The 23127-nt window shown below is 32.5% G+C and overlaps 4 protein-coding genes across 5 annotated transcripts; 3 read left to right on the top strand and 1 right to left on the bottom strand.

Moving 5' to 3' along the window:
* The first annotated feature begins 4100 nt into the window (after nt 1–4100).
* On the top strand, nt 4101–6082 carry LOC125060941 (3-ketodihydrosphingosine reductase). Its single transcript, XM_047666071.1, has 3 exons — nt 4101–4828; nt 4897–5138; nt 5233–6082. Exons 1-3 carry the CDS (start codon nt 4282–4284, stop codon nt 5434–5436), a joined length of 993 nt encoding a protein of 330 aa, XP_047522027.1. The 5' UTR covers nt 4101–4281; the 3' UTR covers nt 5437–6082.
* LOC125060930 lies at nt 5427–13041 on the bottom strand. 2 transcript variants are annotated; one of them, XM_047666058.1, is made up of 8 exons: nt 12361–13041; nt 11576–11733; nt 11211–11319; nt 10356–10441; nt 7256–7396; nt 7083–7182; nt 6235–6384; nt 5427–6016 (listed from the first exon to the last, which is right to left on the bottom strand). In XM_047666058.1, the coding sequence occupies exons 1-8, from the start codon at nt 12860–12862 to the stop codon at nt 5910–5912; spliced, it is 1353 nt and encodes a 450-aa protein (XP_047522014.1). In that variant the 5' UTR covers nt 12863–13041; the 3' UTR covers nt 5427–5909. The 2 variants fall into 2 exon arrangements, with proteins under 2 accessions (XP_047522014.1, XP_047522006.1); XM_047666050.1 differs by having other exon boundaries at nt 6235–6387; nt 12361–13023.
* Nucleotides 13042–13354: 313 nt separating this feature from the next.
* Nucleotides 13355–15918, top strand: LOC125060952 (pupal cuticle protein C1B-like). Its single transcript, XM_047666083.1, has 4 exons — nt 13355–13481; nt 14745–14921; nt 15216–15371; nt 15699–15918. The coding sequence occupies exons 1-4, from the start codon at nt 13470–13472 to the stop codon at nt 15792–15794; spliced, it is 441 nt and encodes a 146-aa protein (XP_047522039.1). The 5' UTR covers nt 13355–13469; the 3' UTR covers nt 15795–15918.
* Nucleotides 15919–16164: 246 nt separating this feature from the next.
* On the top strand, nt 16165–22459 carry LOC125058886 (DCN1-like protein 5). Its single transcript, XM_047663030.1, has 9 exons — nt 16165–16436; nt 16526–16642; nt 17178–17293; nt 17854–17954; nt 18431–18559; nt 19666–19790; nt 20913–21120; nt 21698–21787; nt 22353–22459. Exons 3-8 carry the CDS (start codon nt 17190–17192, stop codon nt 21769–21771), a joined length of 741 nt encoding a protein of 246 aa, XP_047518986.1. The 5' UTR covers nt 16165–16436; nt 16526–16642; nt 17178–17189; the 3' UTR covers nt 21772–21787; nt 22353–22459.
* Nucleotides 22460–23127: the final 668 nt, after the last annotated feature.

Here is a 23127-nt window from a genome sequence, read left to right as displayed (position 1 = left end):
TGGTAACTGTTAGGTATAAAGACTCAGTAGGTAGTCACGAAACGTTTTACTATACCTGGGTACAGACGAACGTTACGGCGCGTTACATGGGGGGGGGGGGTCAATAATCTCCAAAAATTTGCGTGACGTAATACTTGAACGCTCCCTTACTCTTAAAGTACGAGTAGGTAGGTATTTTAAAATTATGTTTTTTCTTATGCGGATGTACTTATTTCGGACGCGAGAAGCAGTGTCTTTCTATAATGGAAGTCTGTGGTGTATTAGGTAGAACAGTTACTACCCAGGGGTTGTATTGAGTGTTCGGGTGTGGTTTAATTTAACGTAACTGATTAATATGCGTGTGGAGTGAGTGAGCCTAAATTTTTTTTTTTTTTGTGGGGCATATAGATATACATTATGAAGTTTTGTCGATCATATTTTGCTATCTCAGTGATCAGTCTCACACGCTGTACGCTGATGCGTGGTCTATACCATAGTCCGTCTACGTACTTTTTACATACACAAAGTTAATATTTTTTAATTACATTTACATACACAAAGACAATATATTTTTGCGCAGCCGTAGCCCAGCTAGCTGCTTTGTCAGGACATCAGCTTCCATATTTTCGGTGCATAAGTTACATCTTTATAACCCTGCTAAATCAAATTCCGGATGTAGTGAAGCTTTAAGTCGATTTGTTTCCATTTTGACGTTTACGTTACCATATCGTTTTGACTTAACTTTAATGGTTATCACGAGAATTGTTATGCAATCAATGTTTACAATTTAAGTAGCTGAACCAGAATTTTAAAAGTATAGCTTCCATTGTAGCTTCAGTAAGTTCAACGCTATGTTGTTTCTTAGACAACCAGCATATTGTTAATCCAGCGTACTTAAAACATAGGTCTACTGCCGACAAACTTTTTTGTCTATTTAACTGTCTATTTTACAGGCACCCCATCCCATGTAAGTAGTCGTCAGTCTACTTGAAATTTAACCCGACACTTATTGTTCTTTTGAAACTATTGAAATGCTGTTCTCCATAACAGTCACTAAATTGAGACCAATAATTTACGGCAAACATTATATCTGCTTTTATGGCTATTGCGAGGTAAGTACATGAGAGTTCCAATTAGATTTTTGTATGGAAGCGGACTGTTTTTTTCACAATTTCAGTCCTTGAAAGACCTGCTTCCAGTGGTGTAGGCGATATTATAGGCCTGTCATGTTAAATTTCTTAAAGCTGCCTTTATTGAAAGCCTCTTGGTTTAATTTGATTTCATCGTCTTTATTGTGAATATCTGTTGGAGTTTGAATGTTTAAGTAATTGCAGATAACACTAATTGTCATATTATGTGAAGTGACAGTTTTCAAATATTGGAATGTTTATTTAAATGTTATAACAGGTGATTGTATTCTGTTTCTGTTATTAAAACTTACTTCTCACCTAGACTGTAGACACGGACAGTGAAACATCCTAGGGTTAATATAAACTTAAAATAGTGTAAATGTGTAATAGGGTAGTGTTAGTAATATATATATTAACCATTCCCCTCAAATAGAACCGTCTAAGACTTCGCTCTTTCTTTTAATGAAATATACGTAACCATGTCTAGAAAAATCATCAATAAATGTTATTTCCCAATTGATTCCGTTCTAAATGGGCCACAAACGTCGGTATGTACTACCTCTAAGAGTTAAGACATCGTTGGCGGTTGGTATAAACGTCTTCGTGTCTTTTAAAGGGTTATCGTGTCATTTATCTTTAATGCACGTTTCACAATTCTCTAATATTTCGTCATGTCAAAAAAATACATTTTATATCTACAAAGACAATATAGAATCATAGCTACAAAGGTAGAAAGCTTTGTGCCAGCAGTTATCAGCTACCAAAAGACGTTACTTTAATATAACTAGCGGCACGAAACTCTAGCGCTGACCGTTATTGCGCAGAAGTAAAAAATAAGGTACCTGAGGGGGGCTAGCGGAATGAAGAGCGTCGATTGGCTCTCCAGTCGCATTTTGTCCCCCGCGCGACAGTACACATGCGCAGCAATCCCCTCCACGTATCGGCCAGCGCTAGACTTACGTGCCGCTGGTTATACCTATGTGTAAAAAAAGTAGATACTAAGCTCATATATAGTTATCTGTTATGTGTAAGAGTCAATGAGATATCTTATTCACATATTATGTGTTAACTTGGTGGTCGTAAATTCATTTACCAAAATTTGACGCTTGTTACTTTAAACTTTTTAAATACACGTCAAATTGAGGGGTTGGATTTAGAAATCCGTCGCCCGAATTTGATGATACTGATTATGTAGGTTTCTCCTTGTATGGGGACCTTAATTGGAACACCTCCAAGTGATTTTTTCTGCCGGAGTTGCGTCTAAGTATTAAGTATTAAAATTCGCATAAACGAGCTGCCTTATTTGGGCTACCCCGATAAGTATCTCTTTAGGTAATGGGGGGTTATCGGGGTTATGGAACATACAAGAGAATACAGAGTAAACACCCAACAATATGTATTTTGGCATTGAGTAGCGCATTCACAAAGCCTGTTAGGATACAATCATCTCGAATATTTTTATATTTAAAAAAAAACAAGTTTGAAAAGGCGCCAGAAATGTCGCTAAATTATTTTAGTCGCTAAATTGAAATAAAATGTCGCTTTTCATGTTAAAATGTCGCTTAATCTAGCGAGTAGCGACAAAGTCGCTGAATTCAAAATTGGCATCACTATCCTAGGCAGTGTTGCCAACTTAGTGGATATTCCACTAGATCTGGTGGTTTAGATATATGTTTTAGCGGGCGAATTTTGGTTTTAGTGGCTAGTGGATTTTTCTAGTGGTTTAGTTTGTTTCATTCAGTGGTATGCTACGACATTTAACCACTAGCACGAGTGATATCTTTACAGGAAAAGACGAAAACGTTTACCTTATAAAGGAATTTTTTGTCAGTATGTAGGCAACTCTGTAAAATTACGTTCGTTATTTTCGGGAATTTCCCGAAACAAGTTTATCAATTTCTTAAATTATTTTGATTATGGGCTTTATTCGTATGACTAATGGGTCAAATTTGATTTGAATTAATGAGATTTGTATGTGTTCGTTTCGTATGCATGCACAAAAATAGAAATACACAACACAGATACTTAGTAGTTTTGGTTATGCTATGCATCGGAGCGACCTTGTTTGTTTGCAAATGTTTAGTTTATTTTTAAAACAAAATGCCAAAACCGCAATATACGCAAAAGTTCCGGGATTGTTGGTTACGGGACTCCCAATTAAAGGACTGGCTGGAAGTGGTGGAAAGTACAGCTGGTGGCGGCTGGAATTTTGGTACGAGGTGCTGGATTTCGAAGACATTGCAGGAGAAAACCGATTTGAAGATTTAGCCACGTTTGCTATATCTTTATTAGTTTTACCGCACTCTAATGCGTAGAGCGATTATTCAGCATTATGAATATCGTGAAGACAAAACACAGAAACCGAATGAAGCTAGATCTACTGTCATCTATTATGACAATCCGCGCAGGTTTAAAACGCGAAGGAAAGTGTTGCAATAATTACATCTTGCCAAATTATGTAGTCCAGAAAATAGGAACGAAAGAAATGTACTTAAAATCATAAGGTGCAGAGGAATCCGACTCTGCTGAAGATGATTTTTAACGATTTTGTATGTCTTCTATAAGTTTTTTTGTAATGAAAATAAACGAATTTTATAATTCAATTTACAATATTGTTCTTTTATTGTCAAAATATATATCCTAGCTGTATGCTATCCATCTAAAGTAAAGAGTGACATAGTCCATAGACTACTGTTTACTTCAGTAAAAAATGTGTTTCCCGCGGTAAAAACAAAAAAATAGTGCTCGCCGGCTGCTTGCCTAACCCCCTCCTATCTGCGGACATAAAAATCACATCGATCCTATATTTCCTTTCGGCGTGAAAAAGGGATAAATAAACAAACACACTTACATTTATTTTATTAGTTAGTGTGGATTTTAGTGGTTTTCTGGTGGATTGCGACGGCAAAATTGGTGGGTTCGTTAAAATTAAGTTGGCAACACTGATCCTAGGGGGAACATTCTATAGAAGTTGGCATCACTGCCCTAATCAGTAATCAGTCGTCGCCAAACGGCAAACACTACAGTGTAATAGATGGTGTCAGTTGTAACGTGCTCTGATTTAAATTGTAGTATAATTTTTATTTAAAGTATAAATTGTGGTCAATCATAAAGCACTATTATTATTTATTTATTCTAGTTGGAGAACAGAAAGCTTTTAGAGTCTCAAAAGATGATTTGTATTATAAGTATCAGTGTAATCGTATCTGGGCTAGCTATTTTATTAGTTTTCTTACATTTCTCAATAGATAAAAGAATATTGTACAAAAATTTAAATAAGAAGCATGTTGTTGTGACTGGCGGGTCGAGTGGTATTGGTAAGGCTGTTGCCATCGAGGCCGTAAAATTAGGAGCTAATGTAACAGTTATTGGTCGAGATATTAAGAAACTAACATCCGTAGTTACTGAGATGCAAGGACATTTGATTAATAAAGAACAAAAAGTACAATATGCATCATTGGATGTTACATCCGATTATAATACAATAGAAAAATGTTTCTCTGATTTGGAAAATAAAATTGGAACAATATTTATGTTATTTAATTGTGCTGGTATGTGTATTTGTGGTAAATTTGAAGACATGAAAATTGATGAAATTAAACAAATGATTGATTTAAATTATTTTGGAACTGCATATCCAACAAAGTATGTTTTACCAAAGATGAAAGAGAGAAATGAGGGTATTATTGTTTTTGTTTCAACAGAAGCTGCCTTATTAGGTAAGTCTAGTAAGTCCAATAACATGAACTAAGGACATATAAGTTTATAATAAAATTGTACTCTTCAGGAATATATGGCTACAGTGCGTATGGTGCAGCAAAATGGGCAGTTAGAGGCTTAGCAGAATCAGTATTTATGGAACTGGTTGGAACAAATGTAAGGCTGACTCTTGCATTTCCTCCTGATACAGACACACCTGGGTTTAAACAAGAGGAACTCACAAAACCTGCAGAAACCAAACTGATATCGGGCTCAGGAGGCCTTCATTCTCCATCCGAAGTTGGTAGGAAGATGCTTCAGGATGCACTAGTAAGTAAAATATGTGACAGGTTCCATCAAATATTAATGCAGTATATAAATTATGTCCATTACATAAGCTTAAATTTTCTTTTTGTTTTTTCAGAAAGGAAAATGCTATTCAGTTTTCGGATTTAGTGGGCAGATTTTATCCCTACTATACTGTGGAAGTATAGATAGTGTAAGTCAAGTGTTGCTTCAAATTGTGACTATGGGATTTTTACGTGCTATTGTAGTGGTCATCATGTTATCATTTCACAAAATTGTAAGAGATGGTTTAAGTAAAAAAAAAAAAGAAAGTAGTAACTAAAAATATATATAAGAATTTCTCTGAACATATGCATTGGGCAGTATTGAGCAACGACCATGGTAATAGTAATTGTATAAAACACATTGTATAATTACACAAAGAGATAAAAAAAAAATTTATATGATTGGGAACAAAAGCAGGTACCTATAAGATATTAATTATAATTTATTTGTTTATAGTAATGACACCCAAAGTGCCAAAACCTAGAAAATATAAATAACAATACTATATAATATAACTCAATGTATTTAAAAAAAATAGGCACTATAGTTATTGGCTAATCTATGATAATATATATCAAGTATATTCTTGAGTTTAATGTGTGCACTATTAAAAATATATAATAGATAGGTATTTTTAACTTATTAGGTTGTAAGACGATTTCTTTATATTACCTCACCAACATTAAAATAATAATTTCAGGAGTATAACTTTTTATATAATTAGATTATTTTTAATGAAACCGTTATAATTTATGAAGCATTTAAGCACAAATTTTGCTGATAGTGTAATTTAAAGCCACGGCCAGTGTAAACACTATCAGATCTAAACCAAACCATTATCGGACCAACAGCACTATCTGAAAGAGACGAAAAATGCATTTATTTAATTTTTAAACTTGACGGAACATAAATAATAAAAATTATTTCGGATCTTTAATTTATATTCCTAACCACATTGTACGATATATGAAGAAATAAATATTAATTGTTGATTAACTCGGAAGTTTGTAAAACTATGAAGACCAAGCAAAAGTATGAACCTTAACTTTGTTTAGTTTGTTTATCTATTTTGTACCTGTAACGGGTGCATCAAAAGAGAAGTCTTGAACGGCAGACCCATCATTTAATCGTTCTCCACAAAGTCGTACTGCGGATATTAACAGCCAGTCTGACGGACAATTAAAAATTTCTACTCCTGCTTGTCTTGGTGGTAATATTGGAAGACCTTCTAAAAATTACATACATAATATATATCAATAAGGCAGGCAAAGTATATATGACTCTGGAAGTGCTTTGTATCAAATTAATATATAATAAAATTTATTATTATTACTATATATATTATTTTACTTATAAGATTATGTATAAAAACTGCCTAATTAATTGCTTTCCGTCGGTATTAATTTGACCGCCACTGTTCAAGATAATTAAGATAAAATAACGATATGTAGGTAATATAAAAGATATAATTGTCTTTTTTTTTGTTGTCTATTATAATTTAGCCTCGTTAAATTGTATATCTTAAGATATATAAATTACGTGTCACGTTGTTTGTCCGCTATGGACTCCTAAACTACCGAACCGATATCAATCAAACTTGCACACCGTGTGTAGTTTGATCCAACTTAAAAGATAGGATAGCTTACATCTCGATTTATACCCGCAATGTATTGCAAATTATTTGTTTATTATTTGACACAATTCTAACAGATGGCGCTGTGTTGAAAGTACCAACGTTTCACATAAGCTACAATTTAATGGCATAGCCACCAAAAAAGCATGGTGATCCCCATGACTGTTGTTGTCCTGCCGTTTCCTTTGAATAAATTACTACTATGTAATATAACAAAAACCTTATCCACAGCAACGCTTGGCCGAGTCTGCTAGTTATTATATGTAAATGAATAGATCTATGCCACTCACCACCATTGTAATTAACGATCTGCATGTATCCAGCATTTTTATATGTGATACTGCAAGAGCCCGGTTGACGTTGTATACAAATGACATAATTTAGATTATTCTGCAAATAAATTCATAAATATCATTCCTACCACATACCTAATATAATTTTTAAACAATGTAACTTTAATTACCAGATAAGATGATGTTTTTCCAATCGATATTTCGGAAATGTCCCGATAGTTAAAAGATACCAAATATCCCTGCTCTTCTTGGAAATACTGAAGACATCCAGACGGTGGTGATAAGGCATTATTTGGCAAAAGTTGTGTAATCTAGAAAAAAGTAGAATTTATCATATTATTCAGATTAAAGTCAACCTATATTCTACTAAGTAAACGAAGTTAAGGTAAGTGGAAGCAAGATGAAAAATGGGCTAAGACAATAAATCATCTATAACACCGATTTTAACGTGTTTTTTGAGTGCTGGTATTTTTATTAAAACCGCCAGTTTCTAACGTTCCAATCAACATTCGAAGTTAGGCCGGGTTCCCACTATGCCGGACCGGCAGATATCCCAGTCCGGTAAAATTGCCGGAAGGCCTAGTGGCTGTACAAATTGTATGAAGCTATTCACATTATCCCGAGTCCGGCTTTTTCGCCGAGCCCGGCATTTTTACCGAGCGTTTTGTCACTACAAAATGCCGGTAAAATCACCGGACTGGTTCATAGGAATATTTAATTATAGTTTTTTATTCTTAGTTACGAAATCACATCAAAATACGGCTATTTTTAGTCATTTAGGAAATATCCCAAGTTTCCATCTTTACCCAACAAAAAAAAAATTACGGGGTAAGATAAATATACAAAAGTTTCGATCTTACTCCGTTCCCAAGTGTCATACAAAAATTCAGTTATTCCCAAACTTTAACCGGTAACAGGAAATAAATTGGCAAAGTACCTTGTTGATATTTCCACGGGACTGGGTATACATTACCGAATATGCAAGATTAGTAAAAATTACATTAATTAAAATTGGATTTTAACTATCTTATCTATCTAAATTTGTACTTAAAATAAAAACTGGCGTTAAAAGTATTACATTTGGTCACCCTCCTGTCTTTGCTCGTGAATTCGAAAGGAGATTAGCCAATGGCCTTAAAGTTTTGGAAAAATGGGGGTTTGAGCTATCTAGAAAAAAAGTAATTTTTCTCGTGGAACGCTTAATATTACCACATTAAAGAACCATGTTCCAGGACCAGATTGGTTCACTTAAATTCTGTAATCGTCATGGACTAACATACTGAACATACATATAACTCGTATATTATTCCGAAAGAAGAGAATCCCGTCCTCTCGAACATGGCACAGACAAACAAAATATATCCCCTAAATTTTATTATGGGATTCGTGGAAAATTGAGATGGCAAAAGTTTGAGAACGTCTGTTTCAATCTTTCCCCGTTGGGGTAAGATTGATATATAAAAACCAAACAATAAGTTGTATCTTTGTTAAATAAAGGTATTTTTCACTAAAGTCCGATGTAAGTTTTCAAGACACCAAAGGCTATGGACTTAAAACCGTTGACAACATCTTACATTAATTTTAACGATTTTAGAAAAAAAAATCAATCTTTCCCCGTCACGTTTTCATCTTTACCCTGTTTTGTAGTCGCATCTTTATTTTTTTATTTAATTATTTTCTCTGCTTTGGAATTGATTTAACAATATGTTATTGATATTATATACAAGTATACTTATTGCTCTTTACTAATCAAACCATTAATTAGTACAGGTTAATATTTATTGTTCTACAAGAGGTTCAAACACAACTCTGCTCATCTCATCAAAAAACCGTTCAATCTTCCCCCCACTCAAGGTGAGTATCTAATAGAAACTATATATAAGAAAAATAGGCAATAAATACATGTCTATAATATATTTTCTCGCTCAGGAATAATGAGTTGATGTAAGTATTTAAGACAACTGCTAATTAGAATAGTTAATTAATTTTTGCCTCATAATCATGCCAATAATATGTATTCGTTTTGATAATAGATATAAAAACAAATATTTAGGTCCTGAACAAATCAACAAATTACCTAATGAGCGAACAAAAACAATATAAATATTTTTGTTTATTTATTGTCTAATTTTTATTCTTCAGTAATTGTCCTTAAATATTTGCAGGAAATCGAGTTAAGAAAATTTATTGTACAGTGGGATTTATTGCCAAAATAGATTTTTCGCATTAGATCATATTTAGGTAATACACAATTGATGTTTATGTCCCTAGTAAAGATAACAAACATTATAAGGAAAATTTCTGATCAAATTTGCATGTCATTGAGTGTATCCTTTGTTAAGTTTGTACACACGCTTGTGCGTCGCAGTTTTATTTAGTTTTAGTTATTAGGTATTTTAATAGTGATTGTTTACTGTCGACAATAAAGGAATTTTTAAAGAACGCGCATTTTGTATACCTACATCTCTACCACGATTAAATGTGTTAAATAAAATAAATCAGTGGCGCTACAACCTCTTTAGGTCTTGGCTTGGTTAGATTTCTGAATCTGTTTCATGATCATTTTTAAATCTTATAGGCAAGTAGGTGATCAGCCTTCAGTGCCTCACACACCGTCGACTTTTTGGGTCTAAGACATTTCGGTTTCCTCACGATGTTTTCCTTCACCGTTCGAGCAAATGTTAAATGCGCGCATAGAAAATTCATTCGTGCACAGCCGGGGATCAAACCTACGACCTCAGGTATGAGAGTCGCACGCTGAAGCCACTAGGCCATCACTGCTCTCATTAAATGTGTTAACTACCCTTATATCTTAAGGACTTGTAGACAATTCATTAATTCCTATATGGGAAGTCATAATTAGAATTTAATTAAAAAGTAATAACTTTTTTAACTTCGCTGATCGTGGTAGTTTTTATCTAAAAGCGTAAGAATTCACCAAATAAGTATGTTGGATAATTTCTGACTTAGATACCTACTCCTATTTCGCGTCCGGTTTTCTTATTTATTTATAATCAAAGGCTTTAACATGTGACGAGGAGCGTGATGTAATGGTTGCAGTTGCGTACAAACATTTTGTAAATAAGACATTGGCGATTTAAGAGAGTGACGGAGAGTTGCCTATTCTTCTCGTCCGTCCAACGCTCTTGATTTGAGAACTGGTATTAAATATGAATTAAGAACCAGTGATGCTTTTTACTAATGATAAGAGTCCATTAAGTTACCTATGAATAAATGATAATTTGATACTTTTATTATCAGTTGATATACCTTTATAGCAAATATACGACTCTCAGGTGTAACAGTTTGGATCGACAAATTGATAGGACCTGCCGAATTTCCAACTTCTACATAAACTGCAAATAAAAAAATACGTTAAAAACTATACAACACTAGCGGACCCGACAGGCGTCCTGCATGATATTTCAAGCGATTAGGATATTAAACAAAGTATGAAAGTACCGACTGCAGCGCCATCTGCCCGGCTGATTTGTGAATCTAAATCATCCAAGGTGCCACCCATACGAATACAAAAAATTCATTCAAATCGGTCCAGCTTTTTAAGAGGAGTTCAGTGACATACAAACGTACACTAGAATTATATATATTAAGATTTATTGAGCCGTTTTAATAGAACCTATTCGTGCACAGAATGTAGGACTGAAAATTTGCTTTTAAGTTCCTAAAAAACAAAAAACTAACGGTCATAAACTGAACGCTGAGTCTTCGCCGAGGTAAGGTGATAAGATCCACGCATAAAGGAGATACTAAGAGATCTTTTAAAATCTACATAAAGAAAACTGGATTAGTGATCACAACAGCAACAACAGAGTTGTGTATGGTGTCTCATATTACGTAATTAATGTGATAACACGTATGTGTTTTTGTTTGCGGCATGACCTGTGTATTAATAGATGACGAGGATAACCTTTAGAAAAATCTAATATCATGAAAAATAGATTTTTAGAATTATTTTTGTAATCTAGAGTTTACAAATAGATTACAAAGATAATGAATTTATTGAAGATTCTTGAACAACCTTTGGACTCGAAATTATTCGTCACCCATTGACCAGTTCATCAGACAAGCTTAAAGGGTAAAGCAAATTTTAAATAAAGGAAATACCGTGTTGGCCCGTATTGATACCGCATAAGATCGGTAACACATTGTTGACATCTTGTCCCGTTATTATAAACTGGTCTTGTTCACAATTTCCAGAGTTGGGAGGCAACAACTAAAAACAAAAAAAAATAGTTTTCACATGTATGTATGTATATATATGTGTATGATTGTAAGGCATCCTGAATCATATAATCTATAGCTTATGTATTGGTAACGCCCTGTAATCCTTAATAGGTCATTCAGCCATACCTATTCAGCCAGCTATTACCCTTCTGCTGCCGCTAATCGAATGTTCCTTATAACTTCTGCCATGTTCTTTAACAAGTAAAACATGGAGACAGTATATACGAACGACTGGCTATACATACCTCAAATGTTAAAAAATCCAGTCTTAATTGCTTAACTTCTGGCCATGCTTTCTCCAAAGTAATGGTGCACGACAGTCTATCAAGGGTTGGTAAGGGAAACTCTCGATTAGTAAACCACCCCTTGGGAGATGCAGATCTACTTTCGCATGTGAATTGCACTGAAATTATGATAAAACCTTAACACGTGTTTACATTAGAGTCTAGTGCCCACTTCACGATTACTAGTTGCTTGATTTAAAATTTTAGGCAGGCATAGACATAAAACAGCAGTGTTGGCCTAGTGGCTTCAGCGTGCGACTCTCATCCCTGAGGTCGTAGGTCGATCTCCGGCTGTGCACCAATGGACTTTATTTCTATGTGCACATTTAACATTTGCTCGAACGGTGAAGGAAAACATCGTGAGGAAACCGACATGTCTTAGACCCAAAAAGTCGACGGCGTGTGTCAGGCACTGGAGGCTGATCACCTACTTGCCTATTAGATTTAAAAATGATCATGAAACAGATTCAGAAATCTGAGGCCAAGTCCTAAAGAGGTTGTAGCGCCACTGATTTATTTATTATTTATTTTATAGGCATAAATTAGCACGTAAATTAGTACTGTAATTTTGTGAATTTGTTAGAAAATTGGCAAAATTTATTACTTTTTATTTATATGTAACTATCAAAAGGGGTTTCAATTCTTGAAAGAACTGAGTCATTTATACACCGAGATTCTTTTTATTTTATTTTATATGTCGCATTAGACATTTATTATCTACAAATTTCACACGTAGTTAACCTTACCTATACAACATGTTCCATAGCCATCAGCACACTCTCCCATATTAGTACCACCTGACTTCTGGCAGTCATATTCATGAAGACATAATCCTTCCAATCCATTAGAAGATGTGCAAGGGACATGATCAAATTCAATAACCTCGAATATATCTAGAAAACGACTGTCTCTTGGTATTTCTGTCTTAAATTTTTTCAATCTTCTTGGTGGTTCCCTGCATCTTGAAATCTTTCTTTTCGGTTTAAAGGTATGCTGAGTTTGATGTATAATATTTTTGAAATGCTCTTCTTGTTTTCGATGCTCGGAATTTATATATTTGCTCTCTGTGTCACCTTCTTTAAATTTTGCCGTCATGTAATATTGCTCTGGATTAATAGTCAATATTGGAGAAAAGTTTTGAACTTCTTTAAATGATTCTACAGCACTGTTATTCTGTAAACTCGCAGAATACCACCGGGAGCAATTTGTTGAAAAACAAGACAACATTATTATTAATATGGTTATCATTATTTAAAAATACGCTATACGTTTTTACTCACAGAGTAAACTATTAAACTGATCTCTCAACTAAACTCACAACATAATTTAATGATAGGCTTAAGTTTTCTTTGACGGATATAATTAAATGTCTAGAAATCGTTATGCTTTTCTTATTTGCTCTACTTTTACCGCATGAAATAACATTAACTTAGTCTTAGATTTATAAAATAGACAATTATCCCGTTCAAAATTAATCTCCATATTTATTTAGTAATCAAAACTGTATGGTGCTATTGAAAGTTCTAGATTGAAATGTATTAATGCCAGTACAATTGCCAGTAAGGGTATAATTTGTGCAAATATCGTTAGTAATGCATATATGACACATATAGGTCATAATATATTATTGTTATTTATTATCTTGCGCACTATGCTATGCTGTTTTGTCTTGACCCAATGAGGTGTCCTTGCTCTACCACGCCTAGGCTTTTCTTAAGCTCACGCATACAATGTGAGACAATATATGAGTATCTAGTTATGATACAAGCTCCTTGTATTTATATTAAGCCTACTATAAAAGGGTTACACTGACCGTTTAAATTCATATCAGTCTAGTGCGTGAAAGGAATCAACCATGATTGCTAAGGTAAGAAATTAAATAAATTGTCTTAGAACTGATCTTATACTGTCAGTTATAATATACACTGTGTTTTTTTTAAACCAATAGATATATGTATATCTGTAAATTAATTATGTAATAATGTTAAATTGTTACCTAGTCATTGGGGAGAACAATTAAAAGCTTTCATCGAAAGTGTTGACTAATCCCATTGACATAGATATTATAATATTGAAAACTGAAGGATTTATTTACGTTTATACGTCAGATAAAACATCTATTACGAGTATATATCTAAATATTGTCAAATAAAAACATTTACAACAAAATCTATCCACTTGTCTTAATGATAGCTTACGGCAGTCGGCACCCATTCAAAGATAATAAAAAATATATATAAAAAATAAAGTAGTGGTTTTCAAATTAAATACTTTACACTAAGTATATAAGTTAAAACTATCATAGAATTAATAACTAAGTACTTACTACATATTACTAACAGTTAAAAGTGTAACAAGCAATAAATTCACGTTGTAAAGCGAGAGTTTTTTTTTTTACATATAAATTATTTAAAGAAAATCTGTCGTCTGACTGTGTACCTAGTAGGGAAGATTGGGTAACAGTGAATCATTTTTTTAAAGACGTTTTTTTAAAGATCTCTGAAATTGAATTATAATGTAAAAGTTATTTCATGGCGTATGTTATTAAAATTTACAAGATAAAGTCACTTTAAAAAAAACTGAGAAATGATCCACTGTTACCACGGAACGGGTCATTTTGAATCACTGCACGGGTAACAGTGAATAGACTGGGGCACACAGGATCCAGTTGCTTAAAATATTAAAAGACATTAATTTTCATATTATAATATTTTTATTTGAAGTACGAGACAGTCTTTTATATCAAAATAATCTTATGAAAAATTAACAATCACATTTTGATGAACATAAAAATAGGTTTTCCTAGACCTAAAATTAACAAATATAAACTCGATCTTTTGTTAGTAATAAAAAAAATATCAATCACATTTTGATGAACATCAAAATAGCTTTTCTTAGATCTAATAATTAACAAACATTAAATCGTTTAATCAACTGTAATAACTCGAGAACACATACAATTAACGTAAATCAATTTTAGAAAAATTTAGGTCAAAGTTATGCATACAATTTTTTCTCTTTGTTACCAGAACATTTCGGTTTTGGTAAAATCATCTTAATGTCATGTACCTACAATCTACATACTTACCTGTACACAAGTGATATATATAAATGTATTATATTATTTAAGGTACTTATTGTTGCTTGCTTTGCGGTGGCTGCTCAAGCCGGAGGTCTTCTGGCACCAGCTGCTTATGGAACCCCTTACGCATATGGGGCTTGGAACCCATACAGTTCATACCCAGCACAACCGGCAATTGCTACTCAGCATTCCAATATTCTGAGGTCCCCATTCAATTTGGGTCAGGTATATAATAATGAGCGTATAAGCGTTTTAGGCCATATTAGTAGGTTTTCCTAAAACTTTAAAAATAATTAAACCTTAACTTGAAATGTATATTAATAATGGAAATGTTTGATATTGCGAATCCATTATTATAATATCTCGTTATTATCTGAATAGATAGAGAGAGAAACTAACGTTTTTTTGGATATACAATGTTCCTGGGTTCAATTTTCTTAAAAGTCGATTTGTAAAAATCCGATTTTCTCGTCAACTGTTTAAAGTTATCTACGTCTAAAATTGTATTCTTTCATTTAGATATCGACATACAGCAAAGCAATTGACACACCATTCTCGAGTGTACGTAAAGCTGACATTCGCGTAAGCAACCCTGGTTTAGCGGTGTCACCAGCTTATCATAGTTTTGCAAGCCCGGTCGTGTCACATGTCGCTGCTCCTTTAGCAACCGCTAGAGTAAGTTAATGATTACACTACTACGACAACATTTTTTTCAAACCGTAGCCTGTATTGTGTTGTCGATTAAGTATTTTTTTTAATTCGATACCTACATATGTTTTTTAAAAATATGTATTTGTTATTATTCTAACGCCCATAGACTGACACAAAATAGATTTTTAAATCCCAACCAACTTCACACAGCTATAGCTATTAGTATCTGTTTGTATAACACCCATATAAATCGTATTCGTTAGAAATATATGTATACAAACAATTTCTAGTATTATAAACTTGTGCATCTATAATAAAATAAGGGAATATAATTTTTTGTTATTGTTTTAGGTCGCTGGTGGACTTTTAGGAGTGGCTTATTCGGCTGCACCCGCAGTATCCCACATGACTTACACTAACGGCCTCGGTCTTGCCTACGCGTGGTAATCGCTTCCACTAGATTTCAGAATTGTTTTATAAGTGTGCTCAAAGATTCCTCATTATTTATTGCCTATTATTATTAGCGTTTTTGAATATTCTGCTGTTTTATGAAATACAATATTAAAAAATATGTAGTGTTTTATTTTGAAATATTGCCTATTAAAACAAAATTTACTTTTATTCTCGAACAACTTATCGCTTTTTCCAAGGCCTTCAACTCTCGATTATAGGTCATTTAATTTAAGCTGTTTTAAATGTTCATGTTGATCGAATGAATTGTTAACAAAGTTATCAAGTGAAGGGCGAAAATATTAATCTGTGGCAGAGCATGATTTCATAGATTCTACACAATCTGTATGTCAGGGATAAATTTGTCATGTCTAGCCTGTGGTTTAAGTAGCGTAAATAAAAAAGTGTGTAATTTGAGGTTTTCGTATTTGCAGCCGCTATTTGCACCCTAGATTTAACTTATAAATTCTAGAAATTTGTCTTATTCATTATGATTTAAGTAATATTTGACTTACGTTGCCAAAAGCTTGATAAAATTATTTCCTTAGATATAACATCGATAAACGAATTTTTGCAAGTTTTTAGTTTTTTAGGAGAACAGTGAGACCTCTTTAGTAGTGGTTTTTGACATTATTTAAGGTATTATACATTATATTAATAATTTGAAATCCTGTTGTATTTTTTACCGTCCTTTAAAACTTTTTTTTTCACATTGATTTTTATTTCAGGTTATTATCGACCTGTCAAGAGGACATTTTTTCGTCAAGCTGTCTTCACAATTTTGCAAAATAGGAGACGAAAATCCATTTAAGTTCTCAAACTTCTTGTCAAATCTACCACCGATCGTAAGTATTGTTTAATGTTATGTTAATATTAAACAAATACATGAATTTTCTTTTAATTTAACATTGATAGTGAAATATATTTGATAGATATATCTGAAGATGTAAATTTATGCTACAAGTATTTGCTTCATATTGACGTGATCTTATCCTTGCGTGGGAGATATTTTGTAGAAGTATAATGGAAAAGTACTTAGGTTTTAATACTTCTAACGGTAATGCTTCTAAATAAGTAAACATTTTATAAAGTTGTCACTACTAGTAGACACTACTGTTAGATTTACTGAACAGTTCTAAAGTCTGCATTGTTTTCCTTAAGCTAGACACAAATGATACTGAGTACAGCTTAACTTATGAAGTCTCAGCAATGTAGAAGTAAGTTAGATAACATCCAAAGCTTTTATTATGGAATATCAAATGTTTTCCTTCTAATACTTAGACACAACATTTTAATAGTTGAGATATTTGTTAAAATTGAGATACTATTATTATATATATAAATTATACATGTAGTTCTATAAATTTAACTTGTATGCAGGGTGGTAGAGCAATGCCGCGATGCAGTAAACGCACGCGGGGTGCAGCAGCCGATTTGCTGCCAGGTACAACGTCTCTTGAAGACCACCATCACCACAAAAGGTCAAGGAACACAAGGTCTGTTACATAAAATTATCATAATTTATAATGTTACGTTATATTCAATTCTTTTCCAATGAATATATAAATTATTATATACTTTAAAGCGACCTTGAAATTTTGACATGAAATATCTGTAAAACAGGACTGGTTCTTGTTCTCTTTAAAAAACTTTGTTTGTCAATGTTTTATCCAAAGGAAGATTGAAATCAAGCTTTTGGCAAGTTATAATAAAAAGAAAAATAATATTAATTGAAAAATATTAGTGTTGATAATATTGAACATTTTGCAAATCACTAAAAAAAATTGTACTCTTAATAATCATTGTAACTTGCAAGAGTAAACATACAAAAAAAATCTGCTTAATTTTAACTACTCTAATACCAACAAATATTCCTATTTAATTTATGTATTTGCTTGTAATGTTTATGTGTACTTTTTTGAAAATTTACAACAGTATGCAATTTCAAGCAGTGTGCAGTACTATTGTATAAGTATTTAAAATTTTCATTCGTACACTGTAAATGTGACACTACAAACGGTTTTTTGTATAATGCTGATGCTGTTTTATTTTTCAGTTCTCGACGACATTCCAAAACTGAAGATATAAGTTTTAGTCCTAAAAAATGTTTAGTCTGGTTTAAAGAATATACCACAATTGCAGAACCAGATGTATTAGGTAAGGAAACATATATTCTATATATCAGTATTTTTACAACTTAAATACCACAATGCTGTTTGTTTTTATAGAATAATTCTAGACAAAATTTACTACAGAAATACTAATATGTTGCAAATCTAAACAGTACACAATGGGGATCAAACTATCTTGCCACTACGGATTCTAAATCATGAACAATTACATAGTCGGATTTTAAAGAACATTTAAGGCACTCATCAGTGAAATTTTACTTTAATAAGCATTTTTTATATATATCTATATATGTATAATGTCATCACTAAATGTGATACACATACACGTAAATTGATATGTAAAATGTGCTTATGTCTTAAAATTATTTCTGTTTTAATAGCAGAAAGACTGTCCTCATTCTAAATTCAGTATAAACTGTATAGACAGATTTTATAATGTAATAATTAGTCACATAGTTTTTTGATTTTCTACAAGTTCTTAATTGTCATTATTTATTTCAGGGCCTGAGGGTATGGAAAAATTTTGTGAAGATTTAGGAGTGGATCCAGAAAATGTGGTAATGTTGGTCATTGCATATAAAATGGGAGCTAAACAAATGGGTTATTTCACACAGGAAGAGTGGTTAAAAGGTTTGTATTGATATAAACACTAGAAGATTTTTCATATAGTTTAATGGTATTGTTCATGTTTCAATTATCTAATATTGATTAATACTCTTGTCCATGCATAATAAGTTTAAAAAATTTGCATGAGTTAGCTTTTCCTAGTCCAGGGATAAAGTTATTTGATAAAGTATTTAATAGTTAATTTTATGTATTAATGTAAAGAGAAACTCCGTGTATGTTATGTAGTAAATTATTATTAAAATATTTCATTGTTGTACCTAATAATTTAAAACTACAGTAGAACCTCTATAAGTCGAACATCAAGGGAGACGCCAAAAAATTCGAGTTATAGAGTTTTCAACTTATGGAGGATTTCGACTTAGGCGGATTTTGATTCGACATAAAGAGTTTGAGGTTTATTCTTATGAGCTGTACAATTAACTACATTCAAGGAACAACAAGATTTTTCTTTTTTCTCTGGCCATTTTCTTATCAATGCTTATGAGCCAGTTTTTGAAAATTGCAGAAGTCATCCATGCTTTTTTTAGTATTTTTTCTTTTTAGTATTTAAGTCGAAAACAAATGACTGGCTTAGCTAAATTTCAAAGGGAATCAAAATTGAACACCTGACACAAAGCAAGCAAACACGTGTTTCCATGAGTCATAAATTTATTATTGTATACTCCTAAAATGTTTTCTAAGAAACAATCGTGTACTCACATTGTCGGCAAGTTCTTAAAGTCGGTAACTTATTTTTGGTCGAACAATAGAGATAATAAATTCCAAATGATCAAGTTGTAAAGGTTGTAAAATAAAACGTTCCTATGTTCGAGATACAGAGGTAAAATTTAATTTTTCGAGTTATAGAGTGAAAATATGTACCAAAATGGCTTGGAGGGACTCGGTGATTATTTCGATTAACAGAGGGTCAAGATTTCAAGTAATGGAGGTTTTGGTGTTTTAAGGGAAGGGAACAAAACATTTTTTCGAGATTTGGAGGTTTTTGACTTATCGAGGTTCGACTTAACGAGGTTCTACTGTATAAATAGTTACTAAGCTTTTGGGTGTATTTTGGCTTTGACAAAGTACTAAGTTCTGTATTGTAACAATTTTTATTTTATTATTAACAGGTTTAACAGATCTTCAATGCGACAGCATACTCAAATTGCAGAGCAAATTAGACCATCTTCGAACTTTACTCAATGATCCATATGTCTTCAAATCAATATATAGATATTCTTATGATTTTGCAAGGGTGAGTTAAATTTGTTTTCCTAACTTACTAATAAGTTACTATATGTTATTCCATCTGACTGATTCATCATGATACAGCTTTACTTATAATACATATATCAGATTTTACACTGTTTTATTTGTTTTGTTTTGCCAAATAGCACTTGCATTTTGATAAGTGCTAAAAATATTTGCTAAAGCATTGCAATTAGATTGATTTAATTTAAACTACAGGGTTTTACTACCTTTTATGATGAAATTATTTGTAAGGATGGATAATTGAAAAATCAACCAGTAAAAAAAAATACATCACAGGAAAAACAGTTATTTTCATTGTACTAAGTATGAAGTTACGTGGCCACAGTCAATACCTAGTTATATATAACTCATAACATACAATCCAAGTTGTAATCCTTTATGAATATTGACCTTAATTTTTGCATTTGTTTCATAGATATTTTTAAGGTTCTTACGTGACACGATAATATTTGGGGGTAACCCAGTTTATCTTTATATATATAATTCTTCTGTGAGTGTGTATGTCACTGAACTTCTCTCAAACGACTGGACCGATTTTGATGAAATTTTTTGTGTGTGTTCAAGGGGATCTGGGAATGGTTTAGATTCAACAACAGGGTCAAATCGGGACAAATCAGCCCGCCAGATGGCGCTGCAGTCGGTACTTTCATACTTTGCTTTACTAATCGCTTGAAATATCATGCAGGACAACGTCTGTCGGGTCCACTAGTATTCTATAATAAAAGATGTTGCTTTTATAGAAAAATCGAAAACTTGCACTTGTTACGTAAAAATCTGGGCGTAAATTTTCCTCACAGTGCTAGCAACGAGCAAATGCAAATTACATAAAAAGACTCGATTTCAGCACAACTTGCATTCAGAGGATTAAGAATTTCTTTACCACTCTGCTAACATTTTTTAACTCAAAAGTTTGTCGCTGCAAATCAAAACATCATCTATACATTTACGTAACACAATGTACACATACGAACGTCAATTAAAAATGTCTTAAAGTTCCATTTACTTCCCCAAATCAAGGGCGTAAAACTATCATTAAACTCTTCGCTATGACCCCAAGTTACAAGCAGTAGTATTGTTAGCTTCAATACCATTTCCACTATTTCAGGATAAAGACCAACGTTCCCTAGACACGAGTACGGCTCGTGCACTATTAGGAGTACTTCTACCGCGTTGGCCTCTTCGCCTACCCCTCGCGGAGTTTCTGACTCACGGACGGCGGTACCGGGTCGTCAACCGGGACCAGTGGTGTAATATACTCGAGTTCAGCCGCACTGTTGACACGCACCTTACTGCTTATGATGCGGATGGAGCTTGTAAGTACAGTTGCATGGGTCAGACATTTTTTGTTTCGCTTTTTAGGGTGTTTTACCAACACGGAAACAAAAACTACAGAAATGCACCGAATCATTCTCATATATGTATATAATAATTGACAGTTAAGATTACAGTGTTTTGTTAAAATTACGAAACCTTATTTATTTGTAAAAGTAGTCTGGCCTTTTTTTGTTTTAAACAAGGAAATTGAGACAAAATTAACACACAAATTTAAATACAACATTAATATAGAAAAAATGTAGACATTGGCACAAAATTATTATATAGAATAATTCTATATTTTTAGCACGCAATTAGATCGTGGTACGTAATAGACCATATCTAGTAAAAGCTTACCGTAATAGACCATTCCCACTTGTTGAGACATCATGATAGTTTGGTTTAAGTCTTTATTTCTTAATTTTTTTACATTTGTCAATATGTTTTAATAATGATTATGTAAAGTATAGCTTACATAATCATTATTAACACCCATTTTCTTTAGTTATTACCACGCCCTATTGAACTTCGGAATCTTAAATTTTTTTAATAGCATATGTGTATGTATTATTCCAGGGCCTGTAATGTTAGATGAATTTGTGGAATGGCTGAGAGCAGAACGTGGAGACGCAGCTATGCACGCCAGCTGAGACCTCACTGAGATGGGTTAGCTTAAAAAATATTATTTACCCCCATCCGTTAAATAAGCGTTAGCAGCTAAAACTCAAAACATCTTTATTCATATAGGTAAACAAGTACACTTATGAATCGTCAAAAAGTTAAATTAATTGTAAATTTACATCTACTACCAATTCGCAAGTCAAGGGCGTAGAGCGGGTAAGAAGAACTAGCAAGAAACTTTCCGCTACTCTTTTTAATCGCCAAGTATTGTCTAGATCTAAGAACCACTAGTTATAGGATAGATAAGCACCTACTATACACATACGATCTTCAAATACTTATTAAAATTAATAGATAAAGCATATATATTCCAAATTTTCATTATTTTTTTGCTGTTATTAAACCTCCAAAGTGCCATTATAAAAAAAATATAAATTTAACAATTATAAAAAGGCGTTTTAATTTAATGCGTCATTTTAGAAGAATTTCAATAGTGAAGTGATGAGATGTATGGTTTGCGTTTGACATTGATCTATAGTCTATATCACATTGGTCATAAACAGTAGATATTTACATCAATTAGAAATATTAATAAATTGCTTTTTTTCAGGATTGGGTGAGGCTTGCACTAAGATGGTTCATTGTGGGCCTGCCTTATAGATTTAAGTGTCATGTATATTGTTTATCTATGTATATTATGTTCTACACATACCCTACCAATAAAAAAAACACTAATGGTTAATAATACCGCGATTACTTTATATTTTACGTAGTTAATAGCATAAATCTATTAGTTTAACTGGCATAGATGTTAATGCCCTGGGTTGATTGATTCTAATAGAGTCTAATACCATAGATAATATTTATAAATACATACTTTATTCTAAAATTAATTGTCTATTTCATATGGGATGCGCGTACTATATTTGTGCATATTGTCTTATTATTTACCCAACATACATCCTTTGTTCTTCACATGTTAAAATTTCCGGTATTTGAAGTTTTTTAAAGAATAAATGATTTGAAATATGTTTGCGCAATAGACAAATAGAAGATATTTGGTTCTCTTTTATATTATGCTGTTTTCTCTTCAAAATTGAATTGTGGTCGCGGTATATGTATATTAAATTTGTATAACATAACATTTTATATTTTTCCTTGTTCATCGCACGAAATTTGTAATACTCTTTACATTATATATTAGATAATTTATTTCATGCCCACCGATCCATTGTTTATAGTACAAGTAGTCATTGTAACAATAATATACATAAATAAATATTCCATAAACTTTATAACCACATTATTAAAATCATTAAAGTTTTAATTAGTGCCAAAAACTTTTTTGCACCTGAGTAGAAAATATTACAAACGCCTTAAAAGTG

This window comes from Pieris napi, chromosome 2, assembly GCF_905475465.1.
Source record: "Pieris napi chromosome 2, ilPieNapi1.2, whole genome shotgun sequence".
NCBI lineage: Eukaryota > Metazoa > Arthropoda > Insecta > Lepidoptera > Pieridae > Pieris > Pieris napi.
The sequence above is the reverse complement of the archived record's forward strand: the minus strand, read 5'-3'. Positions and strand labels throughout refer to the sequence as shown.